This window comes from Musca autumnalis, unplaced genomic scaffold (assembly GCF_047663935.1).
Source record: "Musca autumnalis isolate F117 unplaced genomic scaffold, ASM4766393v1 scaffold_2, whole genome shotgun sequence".
NCBI classification, from domain to species: Eukaryota; Metazoa; Arthropoda; class Insecta; order Diptera; family Muscidae; genus Musca; species Musca autumnalis.
The window spans coordinates 260082183-260108784 of record NW_027411755.1 but is presented as its reverse complement, the minus strand read 5'-3'; the positions used below and the strand labels follow the sequence as shown (position 1 = coordinate 260108784).

The window sequence follows — 26602 nt, the reverse complement described above, 5'->3', positions numbered from 1 at the left end:
TGTCGGCAAAGCCGACTGATACCTTTTTACTTGTTCAAAACGAATCACCTATAATTTAAATTTAGGGTACGAGTACTTATACAAAGATATCAATACGTGCACTCTGATTCAGATTAGCTCAATTATATTGGACCTACTTTTTATAGACAATCCCGAACGGCGTTTCTTAAGACACCACTTGTAGAGAAGTTTTACTTGGCTGAAATACTAAGAAATTCCGCCTAAATTACTCCGAGGGTAGATTTGCAGCTATTGAAAATGAGATGTTGTCTGACTTGGGAATCGAATCTGACCCATTCAGTGTATAAGTGCCACCTTATTTAGGGTTCATAATGTGCTTAACTTTTTTGGCGTGCCACTTCATTTAGAGTTCATAATGATAGAAAACTTTCTACCACAATTTGTCAACGTAAGTCCATGTTTTCTCAATGTAGGTAAAAGCTAGAGTTGGGCAATATAGTTCCTGGCGCAGATCGATCTTTCTAGTTCCTTTTTCCAAAAGAAACTAGTTCCTTAATATAGTTCCAAATAGTTGCTAGATCGATATCGTTCAATGACTCTTTCTCTTTCATCGTTTTTTCTATTTCCTTCGTTCCAAATAGTTCCAAGAGTGAAGTAGTTTAACGAATCTTTCTTTTTGTTTTCATCTTTTAGTGGATGAATTGACATAAAAATAAATTGCAGCGATGTAATGACGATGTAATTTGAAAAAGAATTATACAAATGAAAGGAATTAAACTATAGTTTAAAGTTTGAATAGTTCCTTGTTCGGAATAGTTCCTTGAAACTAGTTCGTTCCGGAACTACACAACTCTAGTAAAAACACCCAGCAAAAAACTCAATGCAAATCAACCCACTTCCAATCAACCCATTATTTTGACAAGCATGTCAACAAAAGTCCTTAGCTATTTGTTTGGCCACTAAACGAAGGTGCTGTCCGATATAGCCAATGACTTTCATGACCAAAAATAGCTACAGATTTTTGGTGATATGCCCTTGTTAAAATAATGGGTTAGTGGGATGATTTGTAATGTCTTTTGTGCCGACAATAAATACGCACTGTGTGAGTGAACGGACTATTTTAGAACATAGTAATCCGAAGTGCAGCACTGTTTGAAAGTCTACTCAAGTCAGGCTTATGGAACAAATTATTTTCTTGAATTACATTGCCTTGCCGTGGTAGACCTAATTCCGAAGATATTAAAAGTTAATTAAAAAAATAAAGTATTATTAAATTTTCTTAATACCAACTATGGAATATTATTAAATTAGTTTCCTTTATATGTACACATAACCCCATCGTCATCTCCAGAGCCCCATTTATTTCACTCAGAATGAGAGCGCTCACTACTACTACGTACATACTTGTACTATAGCAACAAAAACTCAAACTGAAATTCTGAAATATTAATTGTTTCATTAAATATTAATAAAGACATGAAGTGAAGAATGAACTTAAAACACAATTTATATGAATGGCATAAAAAATGTGCAAGAAAGGGGGGATACAGCAATGGAGGGGCTACAAGAAAAATACCAGCAGTTGACATGGCCTACGTTTAAGGCATTTTTCTCTATTTCTTTACACACGAGTGGTTTTCTGTTCGTTTTTTTCTGGTTCTCAAACTCATTTGAACTTGGCCAGAATCTAACGAAACACAGCAACAACACAAGTAGCTGTTGGCAGCTAACAGTATTACTGCGCATTAAGGATTCCCTGGAGACAAGGACGGACAGTAAGCAACGGCTGTAGCAACCGAAGAGGCCAAATGTGGAGAAAGGAGTTAAAAGTATGTTTTCTAATGGAAATCCGCCATAGTAAAAATATGGCCAATGCCTTGCTAAGTGGGGCAACAACTTGACTGGTTTTTTCCTCACACAACGACACAAACGAAGTAAAATATCAACAGTTCCTGTGCGAGTGTGCGTGTGTGTTTGAATCTGTAAATGTATAAAAGCTCTAATCGGATTATGTTTAACAGAAAATTACAAAAGAACACAAACAACATTAGCTTCATCGTAATCAGGACAAGTGGAAAACGTTAGCCAGCAGCCAGGCTACAACTGGCGAACAAGAACAACCAACGAAGCGAAGAAGAACAACCAACACATGCCTTTACTGGTAAGGCACCACTCATTTACGCTTGACTTAGTACCACTTGTTCTTTCCTCTTTCCATCTCCCTTTCACTCTTTCGGCAAAACCAGGCCAAGCAAGTGTTTTCCATATTGTATTTGGGGAAAAACATCTGCAGCAGAGAAAATTAAAATTAAATTTTGCAATTTGTAACTCATTATTTATTTAAAACAAATTGAAAATTAATTTCGCATAGAGTCCGAAATTGCCCTGCTGGTAGAGTGAGTGGCGGGCTGGCTGGCCATCATGGAGAGAAGTTGAGTACAGAAATTATAATGACGATGAAAAATAAATGTTAACACGATTGTTTTTTTTTCAGTAGTTGTTGATGGGATATTTCATCTTGCAGATGGGGATTTAACCCCACCAGCGTATTCAAATGAAATTGGATCTGTTGCTAATTTTGCAGATACAGGTGTCTGTCGGTGGTCCGTGAACTTGTGAGGTGGGAGGGAGTTGTGAAACGTATACATTTTTAATTGTGTTTAAGGTTGGTAATGAAAGCCTAAGGTCATCACCGTCCATCATCCAATGTCCAATGTGAGTGTTTACCGGCCACTCATTACCTTCATTACATTGGCCGTATTTACCTCGGGTGGTGATGGTAACACACGGTTTATGTACAAAGTGCGAATAAGAATACATTTTATGATGAATGTGTTTGTTTGTATGTGCTTGTATGAGTCTGTGTGTGTAAAAAGCAGTGATGATTTAATTATTTGTAAATAAAAAACAACCTAAAATGATGTAATTATTTATACACAATTAATGTAAAGGAAGGAAAGCAAATTTGTCCTCAGGTTGTGTTTTGTTTTTTTCATGAGAGAAACACTTGACTTCCGGGAACTTGTAAATAATTTTAATATAACAACTAAAGTCCTGAGGGACTGAGTAATTTTTTCCACAGAAAAATTCTATCCTCAGTATTGGGACAATTTACTTATGTGGCTCCTTGATGAACATTTGCCCTATGAACAGAAGTTATAAAAGATTTGAATATGCGACCAAGTTTGTATTTTCTAATCTAAATAAATATTAGTCAGAATTAAAATTTTACCAAATTTTATCAAAAAACAGAAAAGACCACCTGACGTTAAAAAAGCCCTGTACCAAAAGGTATAGTTCATTCTCGGCAAAATAACTTACTTACTTAGCTGGCCCATTACAGAACATGGCCTAGCCAACGCAATCGCTGCATCTCGATACTTTTAACAATATTGATGTCGTTGTATAGCAGATACAGCTCGTGGTTCACCGTCAACGCAGATTGGTCCGTAGATCTTTCGAAGAATTTTTCTCTCAAACACACCAAGCACTGCCATGTCTGCTTGCGCAAGTACGCAGGCTTCGGAGCCATACATCAGCACGGGTAGTATCTGTGTTTTGTATAGCGTTATTTTTGTTTGACGAGATGTGGCTTTGTTTTTAAACTGCTTACTTAAACCAAAATAGCATCTGTTGGCCAATACAATTCTTATTTTTATTTCACAACTGATGTCGTTTGTTGTGTTTACGGAGGGGCCGATGTATCCGAAGTCTTTTACTACCTCAATATTATAGGAACCAACTTCCATAGTCGGTCCGAGCTCAATGGACGCATTGCGCGTCGACACCATCAACTTGGTCTTCTCACCGTTTACCGCCAGACCCACTTTAGCAGATTCTCCTTCGACCTTCATTAAGGTATCAGCTACTTCTTTTACTGATCGTCCAATGATGTCTATATCATCAGCATAAGCAAGTAACATGTGACTACTGGTGTGGATTGTGCCACTTCTTTTGACGTTTGCCTCACACGAAAGGCTGTCTCCTTGTCTGAAACCTCTTTTGGTACCAAACTCTTCGGAGAGGTTCCTTCCTCTTTTAACTGAGGACCTCGTGTCAGTTAAAGTCATTTTACAAAACCGGATGAGCTTTGCGGGGATACCAAATTCAGACATGGCTTGGAATACCTTTGAACGCAGCGGGCTGTCGAAGGCTGCTTTATAATCGACAAAAAGGTGGTGGGTGTCGATCTGCATCTCTTGGGTCTTCTCCAGGATTTGCCGCAGGGTAAATATCTGGTCAATGGTGGACTTGCCAGGTCTAAAGCCGCATTGGTATGGCCCAATTATCTCGTTGACCATAGGCTTTAGTCGTTCGCACAATATCCCTGACACGATCATGTAGGCAATATGGAGAAGACTTATGCCCCTATAGTTAGAGCATACAGTCTTATCTCCCTTCTTGTGGACGGGGATACTCAGGTTCCAATCGTCGGGTACTCGTTCTTCCTGCCAGATGGTGCTAACTAGCTGATGAATACACCTTATCAGCGTGTCGCCTGCGGGTTTGAACAGCTCGGCTGGTAAGCCATCGGCTCCTGCTGCCTTATTATTCTTCAGCCGATTTATTGCTGTCTTTACCTCATCTTGGCTGGGCGGTATACATTCAATACCATCTTCTGGGATTGGGACTGGATACCAACAGTTTTGAAAAATGTTCTTTCCATATCCTGAGTACACTATCTGTATCAGTTACCAAATTACCTTGCTGGTCTCTACAGGAGGATGTGCCTGTACCAAAGCCATCAGTTTGATGCTTGACTCTTTTGTAGAATTTTCGGACTTCATTCTGGCTCCTGTACATTTCGATTTTTTCGCACTCCCGCTTTTCCATCTCTCTCTTTTTCCTGCGGAAAACACGTTTCTCCTCTCTCCTTTTCTCCCTGTATCTCTCTCGTGCGCTACGCGTTGCTCCGGATTGTAAAGTAGCCCTATATGCCGCATTTTTCTCTTCGGTGACAGCACGACACTCCTGATCATACCATGGATTCCTTGGAGGAGGTCTCTGGTATCCAAGTATGGATTTTGCAGCTGTTTGCATGGATTGGGCAATGATTTGCCATTGCGCTGATATGTTATCGGGATGAGGAGTGCTTTGATTAAGCAATTGGGCTAGTTGAGTGGAATATGCTGTGGCTATCTGTTGTGATTGCAGCTTACCGATGTCTAACTTTCGTGTTGTGTCTGTTCGTACTTTGTTTGCTACCTTTGCTGCAACAAGGTAGTGGTCCGAATCAATGTTTGCGCCTCGGAACGGTGGTACATCCAACACGCTCAATGAATGTCTTCCATCTATCACAACATGATCAATTTGATTTCTTGTTTTCTGATCTGGAGACAGCCAGGTGCCCTTATGAATATCGAGATGATTAAATCTGGTACTGCTAACTACCATGTTTTTTGCAGCTGCAAAGTCTATCAGCCTCATACCATTGTCAGATTTGTCACTGTGGAGACTGAATTTCCCGACTGTTGGGCCAAAGGTATTCTCCTTTCCAATTTTGGCATTAAAATCGCCTAGAATGATTTTAATGTAATGGTCAGGGCAACGGTCATATGATTCTTCTAAGCGCTCGTAAAATATATCTTTGGTCTGTTCGTCCTTTTATTCAGTGGGAGCATGAGCGCAAATAAAGCTGATGTTGAAGAATTTAGCTTTTATTCGAATTGCAGCAAGTCTTTCATTCACTGGGGTGAAGCTAGATACCAGATGTTTTAGTCTCCGACTAACTACGAATCTACAACCAAACTCATGCTTTACGTCATGGCAGCTATAATACAGTGCGTCACCTTTAGGTGTTGTTGTGACGCCTTTCCCAATCCATCGTATTTCCTGTATGGCAGTAATATCGATCTTGTACTTTTCAAGTACGTCTGCCAATGCGAAGACTGCTCCTTCTCTATAAAGAGTGCGAACATTCCAGGTGCAGATTCGCAGATCATGGTCCTTAAAACGTTTGCGGGGTTCGTCAACTTTAGAGGGGTTTGTTTTTCTTTTCTTTCGTTTTTTCATAAAACAGCCTACTATGAAAAAACGAAAGAAAAGAAAAACAAAACAAAACAAGCTTTTAACGTTCTTATGGGTGAACGCGCGGCTCACTACCTTTAACGGGTGTTAAAGGCAGTTTCCCAGGTGACACCAGGGGGGGTCAGTGTGCACTTGAGATGAAAGAGGGACCAAGATAAATCCTGGGCTTTGCCATGTTAAAACCGGTCAGGACCGTTCTTTGGTATTTTCCATCCCCTACGTCACCCTCGGCAAAATAACCATATATTAAAATTGTCGAGGATTACAAGAAAGCCAAAATCACTCAAATCTCTCAATCCTTATGATACCTCCAAGTGAGAATGTTCCCGGACAGAGGGCGTAAAGTCCGTTAAGAGAAGAAGGTAAAACACAATGCCACGGCCAACGACAAGGAGGGAAAGTTGTCCTCTATTAACACTGCGGAATAGGGTAAAATAGAAATTAGGTTGTCAAAGCAAGTTAAGAACATGTTTTTACAAACGAAGATTCTCTTGAGCCCCATTTCAACTCCAGCGAGGTGCATCGTGGTTATAGCTAAGCTTTGCAATGCTTGGGCTATACCAGAAATTCCAATGAGACCTCTACATTTTTATATCCTCATCATAACGAAAGTATCATATTTTCAAAATGGTGGTTTTGGATCCCAAACGAAATCTGTTTCAGACAGTGGAATCGATTAAATTCTATCCGTCCTTCTGTCTGGCTGGTGCGCACTATAACTCTCGAAAGGACTATCCGATTTGGTCCAAACTTTGCCATCAATAATATTTTGTCCAAATTTAGATCAAGTTCGAAGGTGGGTAATACCGATCTACTACTTCGGGTACCTACCCCACAAAAGTTTCACATTTTTCGCTAAAATTGTGCGCACCATAACTATCGAAGGGAGTAACCGATTGGTCCAAAGTTTGCACATCGTATTATTTATTCCAGGCATAGATTATGTTTGAATTTGGATCATATAGTTGCACTCCCTCGGGTACCTTCCCCACAAAGTGTTCACATTTTTTCCAAAAATGCAGATTAAGGACATGTCTGAGATCATTTTGATAGTTTTTTTGCAAAAGGTTGTCCTCGAGACGCTTATTAAGACTATACAATTTCTAAGAAGCAAGTCCATACTTCCTGAGATAATGACCAAAAATCTTCAAATACCCTGCAGACACTAACTAAAATGACTGATGAGCACTATAACTGACGATTTAAGTATTTGGCCGAAAGTAAGATTTGGCCGAAACTTTGCACATGGTAAAATTACTTCTGGTGTTGCCGTCGTGCAATAATATGAACACCGACTCAATGGCCGGCTTCGATTCCCCGGCCTGGCAACATTAAATCTTCAACGGTGGCAAAAATTCTCCAGAGCAAAAAAGCCGATATTTCATGAATGTTTGATCCACTGTGGTGGAGTGGTAAGTACGTTGGGGCTCGGTGATAAACAATAGGACCCATATCATTAAGCCAATACGAATCGGATGAGAAGTCTCCCTTGTCCCTTCGGGTATGTTGTGAGAACATACATATGTATGTATGTATATATGTTTCAGACATATGAAACTTCTCTACAAGTTGTATCTGAAGACACGTCATTTGGATTCGGCGATAAAAAGTAGGTTCCATATTATTGAGCTAATATGAATCGAATTGCAGTGGCTGATATGATAGAATTCCCCCTTGACCCTTCTGTATGTTCCTGAAAACATTTTTATGTATGTATATTAGGGTGCAGCGATTTGAACACCACCACGGGCGCCTGAATTTTCTGATTATTGGGATTGTACTGAGCAAAAAAGTCCACTAGACCATATGTCTAAGGTGAAAATCGAGCCCCCGGATTTTGACTTGAAGTTTTTTTCAAGTTTTTTTTTTTTGATATTTTGGCATATATGTAACAGCCAAACCACTGAAATGGTAGCCAAGACAATAATTAAGAACTCTCTAGTACACAGCAAAAGCATTGGAACGCTCCTTCAGGCAGTTATGGCCCCGAGAATGTGCACATTTTTCGGAAAATATCGAAAATATCGAAAATTTGAGTCAAATTTTGTAGCACAGTGTAATTTGTGCTACAAAATTTGACTCAAAGTCAGTGGGTGGAAATTACTTTTGGAGATGAAAGCCCTTGGTGATTGTACTAAGAACGCAAAAGGAAATTTTTAGGATAGGTCAAGTTTCTGAGAAATGGTTTGGCCAAAATATCCTTAAAAAAATTCAAGTCAAAATCTGGGGGCTCGATTTTCACCGATTTTCAGTACAATCCCAAGAATCAGAAACTCCAGGCGACCACTATCACTTTTTTTCCTTCCATACAAATCGCCCCGGCCTAATGTATATCCAAATATCTTCAAAAGCATAGATCATGTTCCATGAAGGTCTAGATCGCTTATACTTCACAAAAGTTGAAAATTTTTGCTTATCTGCAGTTTAAGGGCTGGTCGAGGATAGTTTTGAAATTTTTTACCGAAGGCACACAATGTTCCAATAACTCTAAAATAACTCTAATACGAAATGAGTGACTGACATTGGTCCAACCTTTGCACAACGTAATATTTCTCAGCAAATCCTTCATATACCTCCCTCACAAAAATATAAAATTTTCGCTTAAAGGCTGTTCGATGATTGTTTTGAAATTTTCATCGAAAGTAATCCGTAATCCTTTTATATACCTAAAATATTCGTCGCACTTTGTAGAAATATTTTTATAGTGCCACCCTAATACTAAACTAAACTTTTCTAAAAATCTAAAACATTTGAAACTTTTCGTCTTAACTTTTCTTTTTTCCTCTTTGTTTTTTGTTACAGATACCAGCTATTCTTATCATCCTGCCATACATGATGAAACTTTTGTGCGTCGTAAACAACGTCGGAATCGTACAACATTTACACTGCAACAGGTAATTGACGTTAGAAAATATTTTCACACACACACCCGCATACACAACTTTTAACGGCAATTTAAAGCTAAAAAAGTTTTCACGACTTCACTTGACTTCACTTAAATCGGTGTTTTTTTCTTTTCTTTGTTGCAGTTGGAGGAACTTGAGACTGCATTTGCCCAAACTCATTATCCGGATGTTTTCACACGTGAAGATTTGGCAATGAAAATTAATCTTACGGAAGCTCGTGTACAGGTGAGATAGAATGAATATAAAACACAAGGGATATTTTATAACACCAAACAAAAAATAAAATAAAACTAAACGGGAGGGAGTAAAGGAAAAAAGAAGAACGTTGAAGGATTATTTTAAAGTATTAAGAAAATTGCCACAAAAAAATGTTGGGGCTCAAAGTTAAAGAATCAGACAACAAAGAAAATGATATTCAAAATACATTTGCAACATTTATTTTATTAAACAACAACAACAAAAAATACAAAATTGTATCAAATTTCATTTGTTCACTTGCTGTTCACTTTTGTTTTTTGGTTTTTTTGTTGGACCACTCAGATTATGCATTCATATTTCCATCAACCGTAACGACCCTTTCTTTTTTGACTACACACCTCACTCTGCTGCCAGCACACACACACACATATATACTCTCACGCACACACTCTTCTCAGACAGACAGCCACTTTTGCCGTTATGATTATTATTCTGCATGTCCTTTTGTAGGACTTATAAATGGATTGAAGTTTTTTGCTTCTGTTGTTGTTGCTGTTGCTTTACTTTAAAATATGTCATGCATTGTGATCAAAAGGATTTTCAGTTGTTGTTGTACTCGGTCTCCTGTATTCAAGAATATTCAATTTTGTTAATGTTTCAGTTGTTCGTTCGTTCATTCCTTGTCTTCCTATTTTTCTCAACTCGTCCATTATAAATGCTGAGACACGACGATGATGATTTATGAAAAGTTTGTTTCTTTTGAAAAATTCTCTCAATTTGTATTTCTTATTTTTTTTTATTTTGCAAATTTTATGCAATTTATTTATTATTCAAAACAATAAAATAATAACAGCAACAACGAAAAGACGATGCTTTGAAAATGTTCGGGAATCGAAGAATTTAAATTAAATGGAAAACAAAATTTTATTGAAATTGAGTTTGGTGTTGAAAAATAAAACTTTGTTTTCGGGGAGTTGGCTTTAAGTGTTTGTAGTCTAAGGTCATAAGGGTCCTCCTACTCATTACACTGTACAACACAACAAATAATTACAAGATAATTCGGCCAGATTATGAAAGAGAACCGAAGAAAAGAAGGCACATGTATCGGCGTTTTGAAAGTTTACGTCGGGATGTAACCCAAATAGGCGTGGCAAGTTCCGCCCATTTATATAGGTTTTGAAATATTCGACATCAGATTCCTTGGAATTCTTGCATTTTAGGTATAAAGTGTCTTTGACAATATTACTGACAACAATGCGGGGTATCTTTTTATGAAAAAAATTAAGCCTCATGCGAGTCACTAAACGGGTATTTTTGGTTCCTTTTTTGAAAAACGTTTAAAAACTCCTTTAAGATGCGATCGTATCCGATCAAAATGTGATCGTATCAGATCAAAATGTTCCACAAAATTATTTGCCATAAAATTTTACTAAAGGTCCCCGAATACACCAAAACTCTAAATCGTACCTAAACGCCAGGAATCTGCCAAAAGTAAAATCACGTTTTAGGGTTAATGTTGTACTTTATCTGAGTTTATTAAGTTTTGCCCCACAAAACTTTATTCTAGATATAAGACGTCAAAGACAAAAATAATCTCCATCAAATTTCAATATAAGTCGCTGAATAAATGAAAGTTGTATTTACAATACATATCAAGAAAATATATACATCAAATTTGCCAACAAAACACCCAAATATTTTTTGAGTACATTTGTATTGTTCTTTTTTCGAGTTGATGCATGAAAGTAACATGAAATTTAGTTTTAGATGAAAGGTGTTAAAAGAAGAAATATTCTACACCTAATTTCACTCTAAGTCCCAAAAAAACTAGATATCTAAGTAAAATACTTTGTTAAGAAAATGACGTTACAAAATTAAAAATTTTGGGTAGAAATTATTTGTTAAACCTTTAGATTCTTTATTACAATTTATTCCATACTGAGTCCAAATCTCCTAAAATACGCCACTTTTTTGAGATTGTGTCAAAAGAAGAAATGTTCCAAATTAAATTTTATTATGAGTCTCGGAACAAAAAAATGTGTAGCAATAATATTTAACATCTCCAGAAGCTTTCGCTTTTTACACCCTCAGCATTTATGCTAACGAGGGTATTTCCACTTTCATACGGGCAAAATGTGCCTCATGGGAATAATGTTTTTAGACCCCACGTATGTTTGGACGAAATGTGTTTCAGACAATTTGGAGTTGATTTAGCCATGTCCATCCGTCTGTCTGTCTGGCTGGTGCGTACTATAACTCTCGAATTGATCAACCGATTCGGTCCAAAATTTTGCTTTCGCAATATTTTGCCCAAACTTAGTTTAAGTTCGAAGATGGGTTATATCGGTCCACTTCTTCCGGTACCTCCCCCATACTTTGTACATCGTGAAATTGCTACCAGAATTAAATGAGGTTCCAATATGGACTCAATCGGTCCACTCCTTCGGGTACCTCCCACACAAAATTTCGGAAAAGTTCAGTTTAGGACCTGCTCTCGAATCTCATTGATTTTTGATGTAACAACTTGTATTCACTGTCCGCCATACGACGGTGCAAGTTTTATCAGGGGCAAGTCCATACTTCCTGAGCAAATAGCCTGAAAGTTGCAAAAAACCCCTATGACACCGTGTGAGGTGGTTGGAGCGCAAGATAACTCTCGAACGGATCTGCCAATTCGGTCCAAAATTTGGCCTTAGTAATATTTTGTCCAAACATAGTTTGAAGTTTGAAGATAAGTCATATCGGTACACTCCTTCAGGTACCTCCCCCACAAAAGTTCAAAAATGTTCGGAAAAAATGTTCGTACGGTAATTCTTGAAGGGAGTTTCTGAATTGGTCCATACTTTACACATTCTAATATATCTACCAGATATAGATCAGGTTCAAATATGGACTATATTGTCCACTCCATCCGGTACCTCCCACAAAAAATTTCGGATAAATCCACTTTAAGACCTGCCTCAGTTACGATGGTAAAAGTTTTTTTAGGGGCAAGTCCATACTTCTTGAGAAAAACAGCCCGAAGAGTGTAAAAACCCCCTTTGGCACCATATGTTGTGGCTGGAGATCCACTTCCATAACGGTCAATGTCGATCTATTCCTTTTAGTATCTCCTCCTCAAAACTTTTTATCTTTTATCCTAATCAACATTTTTGCCGGTTTAAACGTCCAACATTTTTAAAACCCCTAAATACATACGTATTAGGCTGAGGGTATATCTCTGTCGGCAAAGCCGACTGATACTTTTTTACTTGTTATACCTTTAGCATTTATGCTAACGAGGGTATATACACTTTCATACGGGCAAAATGTGCCTCATCGGAATAATGGTTTTAGACCCCAAGTATGTTTGGACGAAATGTGTTTCAGACAATTTGGAGTTGGTTTAGCCATGTCCGTTTGTCTGTCTGTCTGGCTGGTGCGCACGATAACTCTCGAATGGATCAACCGATTCGGTCCAAAATTTGGCTTTCGTAATATTTTGCCCAAACTTAGCTTAAGTTCGAAGATGGGTCCACCTTCCTGTACCTCCCCCACGAAAGTTCGAAAAATGTTCGGAAAATTTGGGCTCACGATAACTCTTGAAGGGAGTAACCAATTTGGCACATACTTTGTACATCGTCAAATTTCTACAAGACTTAAATGAGGTTACAATATGGACTCAATCCTACCCACCCTCCCACACAAAATTTCGGAAAAGTTCAGTTTAGGACCTGCTCTCGAATCTCTTTGATTTTTGTTGTAACAACTTATATTCACAGTCCGCCATACGACGGTACAAGTTTCATCACGGGCAAGACCATACTTCCTGAGCAAATAGCCTGAAAGGTGCAAAAAACCCCTATGACGCCGTGTATAGTGGTTGGAGCTCAAGATAAATCTCGAACGGACATAGTTTAAGTTCGAAGATAAACCATATCGGTCCACTCCTTCAGGTACCTCCCTCACAAAAGTTCAAAAATGTTCAGAAAAATTGTGCGCACGATAACTCTCGAAAGGATCTGCCGATTCGGTCCAACATTTGGCCTTAGTAATATTTTATCCAAACATAGTCTAATTTTGAAGATAAACCATATCGGTCAACTCCTTCAGGTACCTCCCTCACAAAAGTTCAAAAATGTTCAGAAAAATTGTGCGCACGATAACTCTTGAAGGGAGTGGCCGATGTAATCCATACTCTGCACACCCTATTATATCTACCAGACATAGATAAGGTTCAAATATGGACTATATTTGTCTACTCCTTCTGGTACCTCCCACACAAAATTTCGGATAAGTTCACTTTAAGACCTGCTCTCGAATCACTTTGATTTTTGTTAAAGCGATTTGCAAACTTTGGTTCTCCAAATATTTTGTCAAAATTTAGTTTAACTTCTAAAATGGCCCATATCGGTCCTCCCTAAGGGTACCTCCCGCACAAAAGGTTAACATTTGCGTCTAAGTGCAGTTAATTTCTAATCCACATTTTTGTCGGCAAGTTCAAATGTTCCAAAAGGGTCACAAAATTCTTAAGAGACCCTAAATACATTCGATCTGCCTATAGATGAAAGTTTCACTTCACATTGGCTGAGGGTATATCTCTGTCGCCAAAGCCGACTGACACTTTTTTACTCGTTATATGTGATTTAGGTCCATATTCTACCGTTTTTATACCCTACACCACCTTGTGCTAAGGGGTATAATGTCTTTGTGCATTAGTTTGTAACATGCAAAAAGAAACGAGATAGACCCATAGTTCCTTTTAGGGATATACATAGAATCACTTTCTGAGTCGATTTACACATGTCCGTCTGTCTGACAGTGTGTCCATGTATTTTTGTAAACAAAGTACAGGTCGCATTTATTGTCCGATTCGAATGAAAATTGGGGAAGATAGTTTTTTTGGCCAAAGGACGAACGCCATTTATTTTGGTAAAAATCGGTTCAGATTTGGATATAGCCCCCATATATATCTTCCCCGATTTAAGGCGATTCTCTGCCGATTTTAGGTATTTGATGCACGAAACGCGCTATATATGTCCGATTTCAATTAAATTTGGAATGTGCGACGGTATTTAGTATAGAAATAAGTGTGCCAAATTACATAGAAATCGGTTCAAATTTGGCTATAGCTCCTACATATATTTTCTGCCGATTTTAGGTATTTGATGCTCGAATCGCGCTATATATGTCCGATTTCAATGAAATTTAGAATGTGCGACGGAATTTAGTGTAGAAATAAGTGTGCCAAATTATATAGAAACCAGTTCAGATTTGGATATAGCCCCCATATATATTTTCGCCCGATTTAAGGCATTTGGTGCACGAAACACGCTATATATGTCCGATTTCAATGAAATTTGGAATGTGCGATGGTATTTAGTCTAGAAATAAGTGTGCCGTATTATATAGTAATCGGTTCAAATTTGGATATAGCTCCCATATATATTCTCGGCCGATTTTAGGTATTTGATGCACGAAACCCGTTATATAAGACCGATTTCAATAAAATTTGGAATGTTTGCCGGGATTTGGCCCAGAAATAAGTGTGCCAAATTATATCGAAATCGGTTCAGATTTGGATATAGCTCAAATATATATTTTCGATAGGTTTGAGGTATTTGATGCACGAAACACGCTATATATGTATGTCCAATTTTGATGAAATTTGGACTATGTGACGGAATTTGGTCTACAAATAAATGTGAAAAATTATATCAAAATCTGTTCGGCTTTGGATTTAGCTCCCATATATATTTTACATATTCACAGTGGTGTAGGGTATTATATAGTCGGCCTCGCCCGACTTTGATCCTTTCCTTACTGGTTTAATTTGAAAATAAACACGGTTCGCCAGACTTATTGGGGTTCATTTTGAAAATCAATCGCATTCTCAAACTTTCAAAAGTTTACACATACTATCACAAATGCTGTCGGGGATACTGGTAGTGAGTGGAGGCCTATAAGGTTGTTTTATTTGGTAATGAAAACCATTAAGAGTAAGAAATCAATTGTCTTTTTTTAATACCCTGTAACCCACAGAACTTTTATGAAACAAGAAAGAAGCCTTCAATTAACCGCTAGTTTAAATGCAAATAAAAAAAAAATTAAGCTGCTTAAATTCTTAAACTATCAATGGCACAATAACATTGTAATGGACCTTAAAAGCCAATAAAGAAAATCAACTCACCTCATTATAAACCGCAATTGTAAGGCATTTTGGCAAAATCATATGCAAATCCCAGACATTACGTCAATGACTGATAAACAGCTCCTTAAACAGCTACATAGGTATCTTCAATTAACACTTTATGCTCGCAGTAATTTGATGCCACGATTTCTTCTGCTTCTTCTTCTTGGATTTCATTTCTGAAAAGCCACAAAAATAATAAAAGATGTAAATTTCAATTTTCATTTGTTTGATGATAGAAAAAAGTGAGCAAGCCAAGACAAGTCGAATTTAGAATGCTTTGATTTTGTAATTTGTTCTGCTTCTTTTGCTAAGCTTTGGCTAATTTGTTTATTATTCGCGTAAAACGTTTTGTAAAATGATACTTATTAAAATTTATTGGACATTTTGCAAATGAGTGGCGACTAAATATCTTCATCATCAGCATATGAACAAAAAGCCTACATACACATCTCAAGGTTTAGTATAACGTCATGGCAAAAACAAATCATAATGACGCTGAAATAGAAAAAAACGTATTTCTTTCTCTCGTTAAACTTGTTAAAGTGGTCGAGGTCTGCTTTTTTCTATTTTTATGCTCGAAAAGAATAAAGAAGAAACAAAACAAAAACAGATAGAGGCAGAAATGCAATTAACACAAAATGTTTGAAGCAGCAGCAGCATTACGTGCCCACTACATGCCTCAACTACTCGAGAGAAGACAAGAAAAGGATGGACTACTTTGCCATAATCTGGGGTTCCTGTTTGTCGTGCATTTGACGGAAGGCTCTTTAGCACGTTATTTCCTTAGTAGTGCCATGCCATTTTAAAAGCGTTCATTAGCGGTTGTTTAGTTAGATATAGCCGTAAAACAACAACAACAAATAAGTATGAAATTGTAAAAACAAATTATCCTTTTTCTTAAGCCTCTGTTTTCAATGACAACGTTAAAGATAAATATTTTACAGTGGTCCTGCAGAAGATAAGATACGTTAATGGCCGGCTTCACTAAGACGATTCGAATTCAAATTCGTTCAAACTACTACCAAACTTATATTTTTTGAAAAATATTGGATCAATTTTGTTCTCAATCAAACAAAATTGTTCTAAAATAACAGGAGTTTGGTAGTAGTTCGAACGAATTACAATTCGAGTCGTGTTAGTCCATATTTACATTCAGTTTGTCGGTGAGAGAGGGTGTTGAGAGCAAAGGGTTACCATATACCTCACCTCTCCCTTCATCAAACTGGCAATTGCCGCAAGGAAAATTGCCTAATATAAATATGAATAGGAGAACATACACTCTAAGTAGAAAATATTATTCTGATCTAAAAGGTCAAAAGTTGTTTGCTATGAAAATGGAACTGATTTGGCAATGGGTGGAAAAGATTAATGTTGTCTTCCACAAATGTATGCAAACTCAGACAACATTGCAAAATAATAAAAATGGAAAAATACAAAAAACAGTAACAGATGTGGTGGACCTAAATATACCGTATATATCCCTAATTTTAAAAATAAATGGACCTAATTATTATACTGACAGACCTAATCAACACAGTCTAAAATAACATAATGCTTCTTATATTCCAAGAATACAATATTTGGGCCATCATTGGGTGAAGTATGTACATATAATGTAATTATAGCGTGGTATGACCATAGAGACTACTAAAAACTTTAGTACCAGAGTTGTATGAAGAAGTGGTTCTGAATATTACGACTTTTCTGCGTTCACTTAACAAAAAAATATAATGTTGTAGTCATGACCAGAATGACTACCCGCTATTTCAAAATTATGAAGGTGTGGTTTTAAAATGGATTAAAGCGAAAATATCAAAACGAACTTCGAACAGCCCTCAAACTGCACATAAGTGAAAGTTTTTAACTTTTGTGAGGTAGGTACCCGAAGGTGTGGTCCGATGAAGTCCTTCTTTGATCTTAATGTATCTTGGAAAATTTTACGATGAGCACAGTTTCGGCCAAATCGGATACTAAATTCCTAAGTTATCGCGCGCTTTAGTCATTTTAGTTAGTTATCTGTTAGGGATGATTTTTTTACGGAAACCACAATTACGAAGGCAACTAGATAAGTTTCAGGCATAGGCAACACTATGGAAAGTTTGAAATTTTTTTAGCATAAACGTACTTAGTATGGTTTGAAATCAATTTACCCAATGAAATTACTTGTGAACATTTTCGTCTGATCATTTTTTACAACTTTCTACGTGTATTATCACTGCAAGAGTGAATCGATGATATTAAACCTTTGTATGGGGATTTAACACCACTCTATAGTACTGAAAAAAAGTGATTTAACGAATTCAATCGAGGTCGACGCTCGCTCAAAAACGAAGGAGAAGGTCGTCCAAAAACGGCCGTTGTGGTTGAAAACATTGATTGATAATGCAAAAGTATCATGTGACATTCCGTGAGATATAGGCACCCTTGGGCATTTCTTGAACCACCATACATTCTATATCGCATGAACACCTGTCCGAAAACAAGGCTTCTTCTCGTTGGATTCAGCACAAGATGGTAATCGCTCAAAGAAAGCTTGTATCGATTGGTGCAAAAAAATGTTAAAAAAATACCATCGCTTCAAAAGACGTTTAAAATATTGTCACAGGTGACAAATCATGGATCTACACGTATGAGCCCGAAACAAAACATAAATCGGCCATGAGGGTCTTCGGAGATGAGCCAAATCCAACGAAAATTTTTCATGGAAGAAGCAGTTCGAAGCAAAACATAAATCGGCCATGAGGGTCTTCGGAGATGAACCAAATCCAACGAAAATTGTTCATGGAAGAAGCAGTTCGAAGCAAACGGTCGCCTGTTTTTTCGGCTAAACATACCCTGCGGCTGTTATACGGGCTTAAGATCGTAGGACGATCAATTCTGACAATTTGTTTGCCTAAAGTCTTCGGATAAATTCGAAAAACGAATAAGAGAAGACGAATCTTTGTGCACCATGACAATGCGAGCTCTCACACATCAATCCAAACCAGCACCTTATTGACCGAACAAAACGTGGAATTGATGGGTCAAACGCCGTAAAGTCCTGATTTGACACACAATAACTTCTGTTTGTTCCCTCACATCAAGAAACAAGTGAGCAAAGGCTATAGTCGGGATGGGGCCGACCATGTCATACCCTACACCACTACCCCTGTGCATTAAATTTTCACTGGTAAACATTTCTTTTAGGGAAAATAATCCGTCTACCACCAAAAATAATATGCCTCTTTCTCTCTGAGACGATCCGATCAAAATTGCGACCTGTAGCGTGATTACAAAAAAATCGGAAAATGGGATGCATTATCGACTATTGCTATATCTCTGCTATTTGACCACCTACGACAACCTACTTTACATCGTTGTAAAGGTGATATTTTCTACTTTCCTTGCCTAGCTTTTGATATACCTCTTAAAGAAACAGAGATATTGGCTTTGAAATAAAGTATTGACTTTTCTCCAAATATGTGTTTGCTCATTCCGACCCCTAAATATTATCGGACCATCACCAAAATCAATAGGCTTCTTCATCTGTGAGACCCCCATTAACCCTCAAATTTTCGTGACGATCCGATCAAAATTGCGACCTGTAGCGTGATTTCCAAAAAAATAGAAAAACTGGATGTATTACCGACTATTGCGATATCTCCGTCATTTGGTTACCTACGCCGACCTAGTTTGCATCATTGTAAAGACGGGATCTTCTACTTTCATAGTCAGGCTTTGCTTTTGGAAAGTTTACAACTAAAGCTGTGATATTCGTCAATATAATTAAAATGAAAATTGGGGTTTTATTTGCTACTATTGTGATATCTTCGTTGTTTGATCACCTACGAGCACCTACATCATTAGAAAGGTGATATTTTCTACTTTAGTTCTCAGGTTTTGCTTTTGGTATACCCCATGTAGAAGCTGAGATATTCGCTTTGGAAAAAAACGTTGTATTTTTATCCACCTAAGGTTTTTGCCCTTTCCGACCCCTAAATATTATCCGACCATCACCAAAATCAATGGGCTTCTTCCCCCTATTCAAATCCGAAAGCCCTATGGAGCAAAACATCGATTATCAAGCCATTTGTTCAAAACTAACAAAACTTCTGGTCGAGTACGATTGGAGTAGAAAAAAAAACGTTGATTCATTGAACGAATTGTTTGATATCACCAAGGTAAAGAGGAAAAGAGCCACTGCAAATCGTGAGCAAAGGCCGCGTTGGTTACTCCGGCAGCAAACCTACTGGTAACAAAACCATCCACCCATCTAATTGTATTCACACTTAACAGCTCAACAATACCGGATTGTTCCGAAAGTAGCAAGGACTCATCCGACAGTCGAATAAATAATCGTTTAAAGGATGACAATGCGGCATCAACCAGCAAAAGGAAGACGTTTTGTTAAAAACTCAAAGTTGTAATCCCAAAAATTTCAAAAGGCTACCTACAAGGAAACTATTCGGATGTAAGGGTACTTGGCAAGAACACTTTATCTAGAACAAGTGAGCAAAGGCTATAGTCGGGACGGGGCCGACCATGTGATACCCTACACCACTACCCCTGTGCATAAGCTTTTCACTGGTAAACATTTCTTTTAGGGAATATAATCCGACTACCACCAAACATCATATGCCTCTTTCTCTCTGGGACCCCCATAGCAACCAAAATTTCGTGACCATCCGATCAAAATTACGACCTGTAACGTGATTGCAAAAAAAGGAAGAATTGGATGCATTACTGACTGTTGTGGTATCTCCCTTGTTTGACCACCTTCACCAACTTACTTTACACCAATATAAAGGTAATATTTTCTTCTTCCATCGACAGGCTTTGCCGTTGTTTGCCCACTTACGCCAACACACTTTGCATCAATATAAAGGAGATCTTTTCTTCTTTCATTGGCGGGCTTTCCTTTTGGAATATGTACTCCTACCAGAAGCAGAGATATTCGCATACGAAAAAAAAGTTGACGTTTCTCCACATAAGCTTTTAGCTTATTCCGACTCCTGAATATTATCCGACTACCACCAAACGTAATATGCTTCGTCCTCTGAGGGGCCCGCATCAACTCCCAAAAAACGTGACGATCCGATCAAAATTGCGACCTGTAGGGTGATTACAAAAAAATCGGCAAATGGGATGCATTACCGACTATTGCGATATCTCTGTGGTTTGACCACCTACGACAACCTAATTTACATCGCTGCAAAGGTGATATTTTCTACTTTCATCAGCAGGTTTTGCTTTTGATATACCCCGTACAAAAGCGGAGATATTAGCTTTGAAATAAAACGTTAATTTTTGCTCCAAATAAGTTTTTTGCCTATTTCGACCCCTGAATATTATCCGACCATCACCAAAATCAATAAGCTTCTTCCCCCCCGGGACCTTCATCAACACCCAAAATTTGGTGACGATCGGACTAAAATTGCGACCTGTAGCGTGATTACAAACAAAATGATACAAAAAAATGGGATGTATTACCGACTATTGCGATATCTCCGTTATTTGGCCACCTACGCCAGCCTACTTTGCATCATTGTAAAGGTGGGATTTTCTACTTTCATTGTCAGAATTTGCTTTTGGAAAGTCGCCAACCTATGCTGTGATATTCGTCATTATATCTTAAATCGCAAAAATGAAAAGTTGTTTTCTATTAGCGGCTATTGCGATATCTTCGTTGTTTGACTACCTACGACAATCTACGTTACATCGTTGCAAAGGTGATATTTTCTACTTTTACAGTCAGGTCTTGCTTTTGGTATACCCCATATAGAAGCTGAGATATTCGCTTTGGAAAAAAACGTTGTCTTTTTATCCACATAAGTTTTTTGCCGATTCCGACCCCTGAATATTATCCGACCATCACCAAAATCAATAGGCTTCTTCCCCTCCGGGACCCCCATCAACACCCAAAATTTGGTGACGATCCGATCAAAATTGCGGCCTGTAGCGTGATTACAAGGTTTAGATGGACAGACGGACAGACGGACAGACGGACGGACGGACGGACTGACGGACGGACACACATAGCCCAATCGACTCAGCTCGTCGAGACAATTATTTTGGTATATATAAGTTTGGGTCTACGACCATTATTTCTATGCGTTACAAACTTTTTGGGCAAAACCAACTTATAATACCCTCCCCACATAGTGGTGTAGGGTATAAAAATGGAGTATACACTGCACAGGCAAATATCTGGGAGCTTTGAATATCAGATCGTGGTCCTCAAGAATTAATCTCTAGAAAGTAAGTTGGCTGCACAAAACTGAGAGCCGAAATGAAGTTTCTCTACTGTCATCCCACTAAGAGCCGTGAGATACCTTTTGTAAAGTTCAAGCAGATTCCATAAATATGCAATGTTCTCAGAAACTCTCGTGCCAGTTTAGTTCTTCTTGCGTTGTGTAAAATCTATTCTTTCATTTCTTACTCATGGGCTGATCATTGGTTCAAAGAGTACAGTAGAAGTAATCCATAACAAGTAATCCATAACAAATTTATTTTAGAGAAATTTAACATGTTACCAAAAAGTACCAAAAATTGGACTTTAATTTTTTATTTTGGCCAATGACAGCGACCACTGTGCGCAGTTTGGTGTATTACTCGGCGGTGGTGCTTCGTGCTAAGGTCTGGAGAAATTGGTCTGATTAAACTCCTCTAACATTGCCTGGCTTCAGTAGCGGTACCAACTTGTTAGCATCTTCGACATCTCTAAATCTTTATTGTGTTGATATTTTCTGATTTGGAAGCTACGGTGATGCAGTGGTTAGCACGTCCGCCTTGCACTCAGAAGGTTTGCGGTTCAATCCTTGACCAGAACATCAAAATTTACGATGATGGCAAATCCCCCTAGGTACTTAAGCCGTGAAAATGTCTCTACAAGTAGTGTCGTAAGACATGCCGTTCGGACTCGGCGATAAAAAGTAGGTCCCATATCATTGAACCAATATGAATCGGCGTGAACTCATTGATATGAGAATAGTCCCCCTTGTGCCTTCAGGGATGTTGCGGGAACATACATATGTATGTATGTAAGTTCTGATCCTGATGGAGTTTAATGTGACGTATCACACTTCTCTTTTTTATATGTTAGGGTAGGGTGCCAGGTGTATAGCCAAGTATTTTGTTGACTATAGACTTTAGTCCTTTACATAATACATAATATAGTATTTGTATATCCATGAAATAATGGGTTTGCAACCTTCATATATTTAGACCACTTTTTGAGAAAATTCGAGTTCATTGTCTGTTTGGCTGGGGTACACGATAACTCTTGAATATGGTAACCGAATTGGTCCTCACTTTGAACAATTTAATATTTTTCTTATAGTTAGCTTGAGTTCGAAGTTCGATATAGTCCATTATCGGATAGCTCTTCGTTAACCATTCACACAAATGCCCAACATTTGTTCCTTAGATACATTTGAACGACAGGTCTTTGAACGATAAATTTAGTTTTGAGGCAGGCCTGGATAACTTTGACATTTTTACCGTATGCAGTTCATGGGGTCCTAATTGCAATGGCAATTTTTATACCCTCCACCATAGGATGGGGGTATATTAAGTTTGTCACTACGTTTGTAACTACTCGAAAAATCATTGTAGACCCCACAAACTATATATATTCTTGATCAGCGTGCAATTCTACATCGATATAGCCATGTCCGTCCGTCTGTGGAAATCACTCTAGCGTCCGAACGGATTGACGTAGGTGGATGAAATTTTGGGAAAATCTATTATATGTACGTAGGACTTTTGGTATTAAAAGCGGGCAATGTAGGTCCACGCTTTCGTGTAGCCTCCATACAAAACGACGCGTCGCCGTTTTAAGGAATTTTAAAGATATTTGTCCCATTTTACCCCCGAATTGGTTGTAAATTGGTAGTTTGTGTCTCCAGAGGCCCAAAAACTTTCCTACCAAAGTTGGTTTATATAGGTCCAAGTTTTGGTATAGCCCCCATATAACGCCCCATGTAAAGTACGCGTCATTTTAATATATTTTGAATGTATTAGTCCCATTTGACAACAGAATCGGTTGCAACTTTGTATTTTGTGTTTCCAGAGGCTAAGAAAAATTTCGACGATAAAATGTTTATATAGGTCCACGTTTTGATATAGCCCCCTAAGGTGATATCTCCCGATTTTCGGTATTTTGAAGGTTTTGGCCTCATTATCACACCGAGATGGCTGAAATTTGGTATTTAGTCTTCGTTGGGGATATAAAACTTCCCCTCCCCCCCCCCCCCCAGAAATTTGTAGGTATAGGTCCGCGCCATCATATAGCCCCCATAGAACGGTAACTTCCGATTTTCGGTATTTTTAAGGTTGTGGCCACATTAATCCACCGAAATGGCTGAAATTTGTGGTGGAGGGTATAAAAAGTTCGGCCCGACCGAACTTAACGCCTTTCCTACTTGTTTTGTATGGAAATTGATATTTCTCTATATAAGGGTATGGAAAATTGCGTAAAACCCCTACAGCCACAAACAAGATATTTTTTTTAGTTCAAACGTTTTAGAGGAATGCGAATTTTGTTCGCTTAGCCAATGTTGAATCTGTCTTTAGATCGAAGTATTTTTCTCTAATTGGTTGGGGTATATTTCTATCTGCCAGACCGACTTACGTTTTAATGAAATTCAATCTTTGTCCCACTGTCGCTTATTAACAATTATAAAAACAAACATCCACTCACACACACATTAAACTTATATGTATAATTTCAAAAGAAGAAGAAGAAAAAACCCAGCGACAAAATGAAACATATTTACACAAATGTTACATTTAATTGCCAACATTGTCGTGTTAACGAGCTAAAATTCTTACGCCTTCATAGCCATTATCCTTCGCAAAAAGCTCTACAGCTTTATGTTTTGTCGCTTTTCTCGTTTGTTTTTCTTTTCTTTTTTTGGAAGCACTTAAAACATCCGTGTTAGAATGCGTTAAGCAGTTATTTTGCAGCTATTCTGTTTTGCCCCTTGATGTAGTTGTTGTTGTTGTTGTTGGCTATAAAGCTATTAAGGTTCTCTAGTGGTGGATTTTAAGTCTATTTCCGGCACAATTATTTGTACTTTGGATGGTAAACATGAAATGTGATAAGTGGACTCTTTGAAGGATATCTGTGTGTGTAAGAGTGTGTGTGTGTTCGAGTGTGAGTGTATAATATTTACCATAATTATAAGGTCATAATTGCGACAAAGGACTTTGCAAGTACAGAATTGTGGTATGCAGCGATTTTGTAGATAGAAAGAAGTGTTATGCTCATTAGCTAGAAAAAACAACTAGGAGAGGTGTTTTATAGAGATAAATTTTGATCTTTATGTGTCATTAAACATATGGTAATTATGTGAAGGTATATTTTGGAAGCCTCAGAGATGCTGCAATGGTAATAATTTTCCCTTTGATAGTTTATTTCCATTCCCTAAATTTTTCTTGGGTTGATTACCAATCTGAATTTGTATTGTTCTTTGGGTTATTCATGCCTTGATTATCCTACATAACCGCACCACTCGATTTGTCAATATTAAACCACAAGTAATCCTTTTACAACAAAAACCTACCTACCACATTACAAATTATTTAAAAAAAAAATTGCGGGCTGATATTTTTTAAATTGAAGAAAGCAGAAGTGGGTAGGTAATTGTAAGCCAAAATTGGCATAGGAAAGAACAAGCAAAAACAAATGATACCTGATATCAAATTTCAGACAGACGTTTAGTCATAAATTACATTACAAAACTTCCGAGTTCCCAAGCTATACACACAACAATTTTCAGGATTTTATTGGTAAGCACTGCTGCCGCAAATTATGTCGACATTAGAAGAAAAATACAAGGCTATTTTTTATTACATTATGTTACTCCTCCCTCCCCTTTCACAACCCTCAAGTGGAATGCTGTTTTTTTGGTTTTCAATTATTTCCAACAACCACACTTGACTTTTGCCGGTGGAAAACTGCGAACAAAAGAAGTTAGACCCACACTGAACACCCTTGTCAAACTACGAACCTCGTAAACCAACAATTTGGCATTTATGCCATCATTTTTTTTACCAAGAGTGGAAATGTCTGCACGCATTTTGTGTCATAATTTTTGAAATAGGACCAACAAGAAAAACATCAAAATGTCAGTTCATAAAATGGTCTATTTACTGCGATTTATTTGACCAACACAGTTGTGGTTTTTTGTTGTAAATGTCCAAAAAAATGAAGTGTAAATGGAGGTAGACATTTACTCAAGTTTATTGCGTAATAATTACATAATAGACAACTGACCATTTGGGTCTTTTGTGGTGGGGGTTTGGGCAGCAAAAATTCCATTACAACTAATTGTTTGATTGCAGGAACGTTTTCCTTAAAGAAAGGTTGGTTTTCAAAGAAAAATTCCCTGAAAATATAAAACGGAAAATATTTCATAGTATGTTTGTTTGCTTGACACTTGTCGCTCCAACTACTCTGTCCCATTTGAGAATCCTTCCCCGGTTGTCTGTCTTCCTTGCCACTTGACAGCAACACGTGTTCTATAGATGAAAATTGACATTCGTTGTTAAATCCAAATTAAATTCAAAGTATCAAGTGTCAAAATTATTGCTAACAATTACATTAAAGTTCACGTTCTCATACCATTTTTCCACCAAGACATTTGATGCAGTGACATGTTCGTTGGTGGGTGTCTTGTGTGTGTGTGTGTTGGGCCATGTTTGATTGTAAAATAAATATTTTTGGAAATCTCAAAGGATTTCTTTTGCTGCTAAATTTTACAAGTGAAATATTTTAGCCATTCAGTTTCCTCCTCAGCATGGCAATTGTTGTAGCAGGCTTGTTCTTTGGGGGGTATGATGGGTGTATTAGTCAAGTGGAAATGATATGACATTTAACATAATCTGAGAATGTAAAATTTCATAAAATATAATCAAATAAAGCTTATCGAAAAAGAAAACGAAGAAAAGAAAGGGAATATTAGAAGATCTTTAGTATTTATACTCCCACAGGGAACTCGGTATTATGTTGAATTCATGAGGAAAAGGAATGCCATTTAGGGAAATTTTAAAGAATTTCGCGTCTTCTGGGGTAAATTGGCCAGGAATTCAATGACATTGTAGCTTATAATATGGTAAGAGAAGAGGATCTAATTCTCGATTTCTGCAATAGTTTTTTTTTCAAACCATTATGGATGATTTTAGGATATTTAGTGATAAAGCTGCGCACGGTGCTCTTGAACCAACTTTAAACTTTTTAGGAAGTTTTTGCGGATTCTGAAACTACAATGTTAATAGATGAGAAAAATCAATGAACAAAAAAAATCGCCGGAGCATTTTTTAAATAAATCGCGATCAAAGTTCACATGTATAGGGT

General features: G+C 37.6%; 1 protein-coding gene across 1 annotated transcript in view; it reads left to right on the top strand.

Annotated features, from left to right (window-relative positions):
- Window positions 1–26602, top strand: part of Drgx (Dorsal root ganglia homeobox) — a 165294-nt gene that overhangs the window by 78644 nt on the left and 60048 nt on the right. The window contains exons 3-4 of the mRNA XM_073964688.1: window positions 8791–8882; window positions 9018–9119. Of these exons, the coding sequence (XP_073820789.1) occupies window positions 8791–8882; window positions 9018–9119 (194 nt within the window). The remainder of the gene's footprint in view (window positions 1–8790; window positions 8883–9017; window positions 9120–26602) is intronic.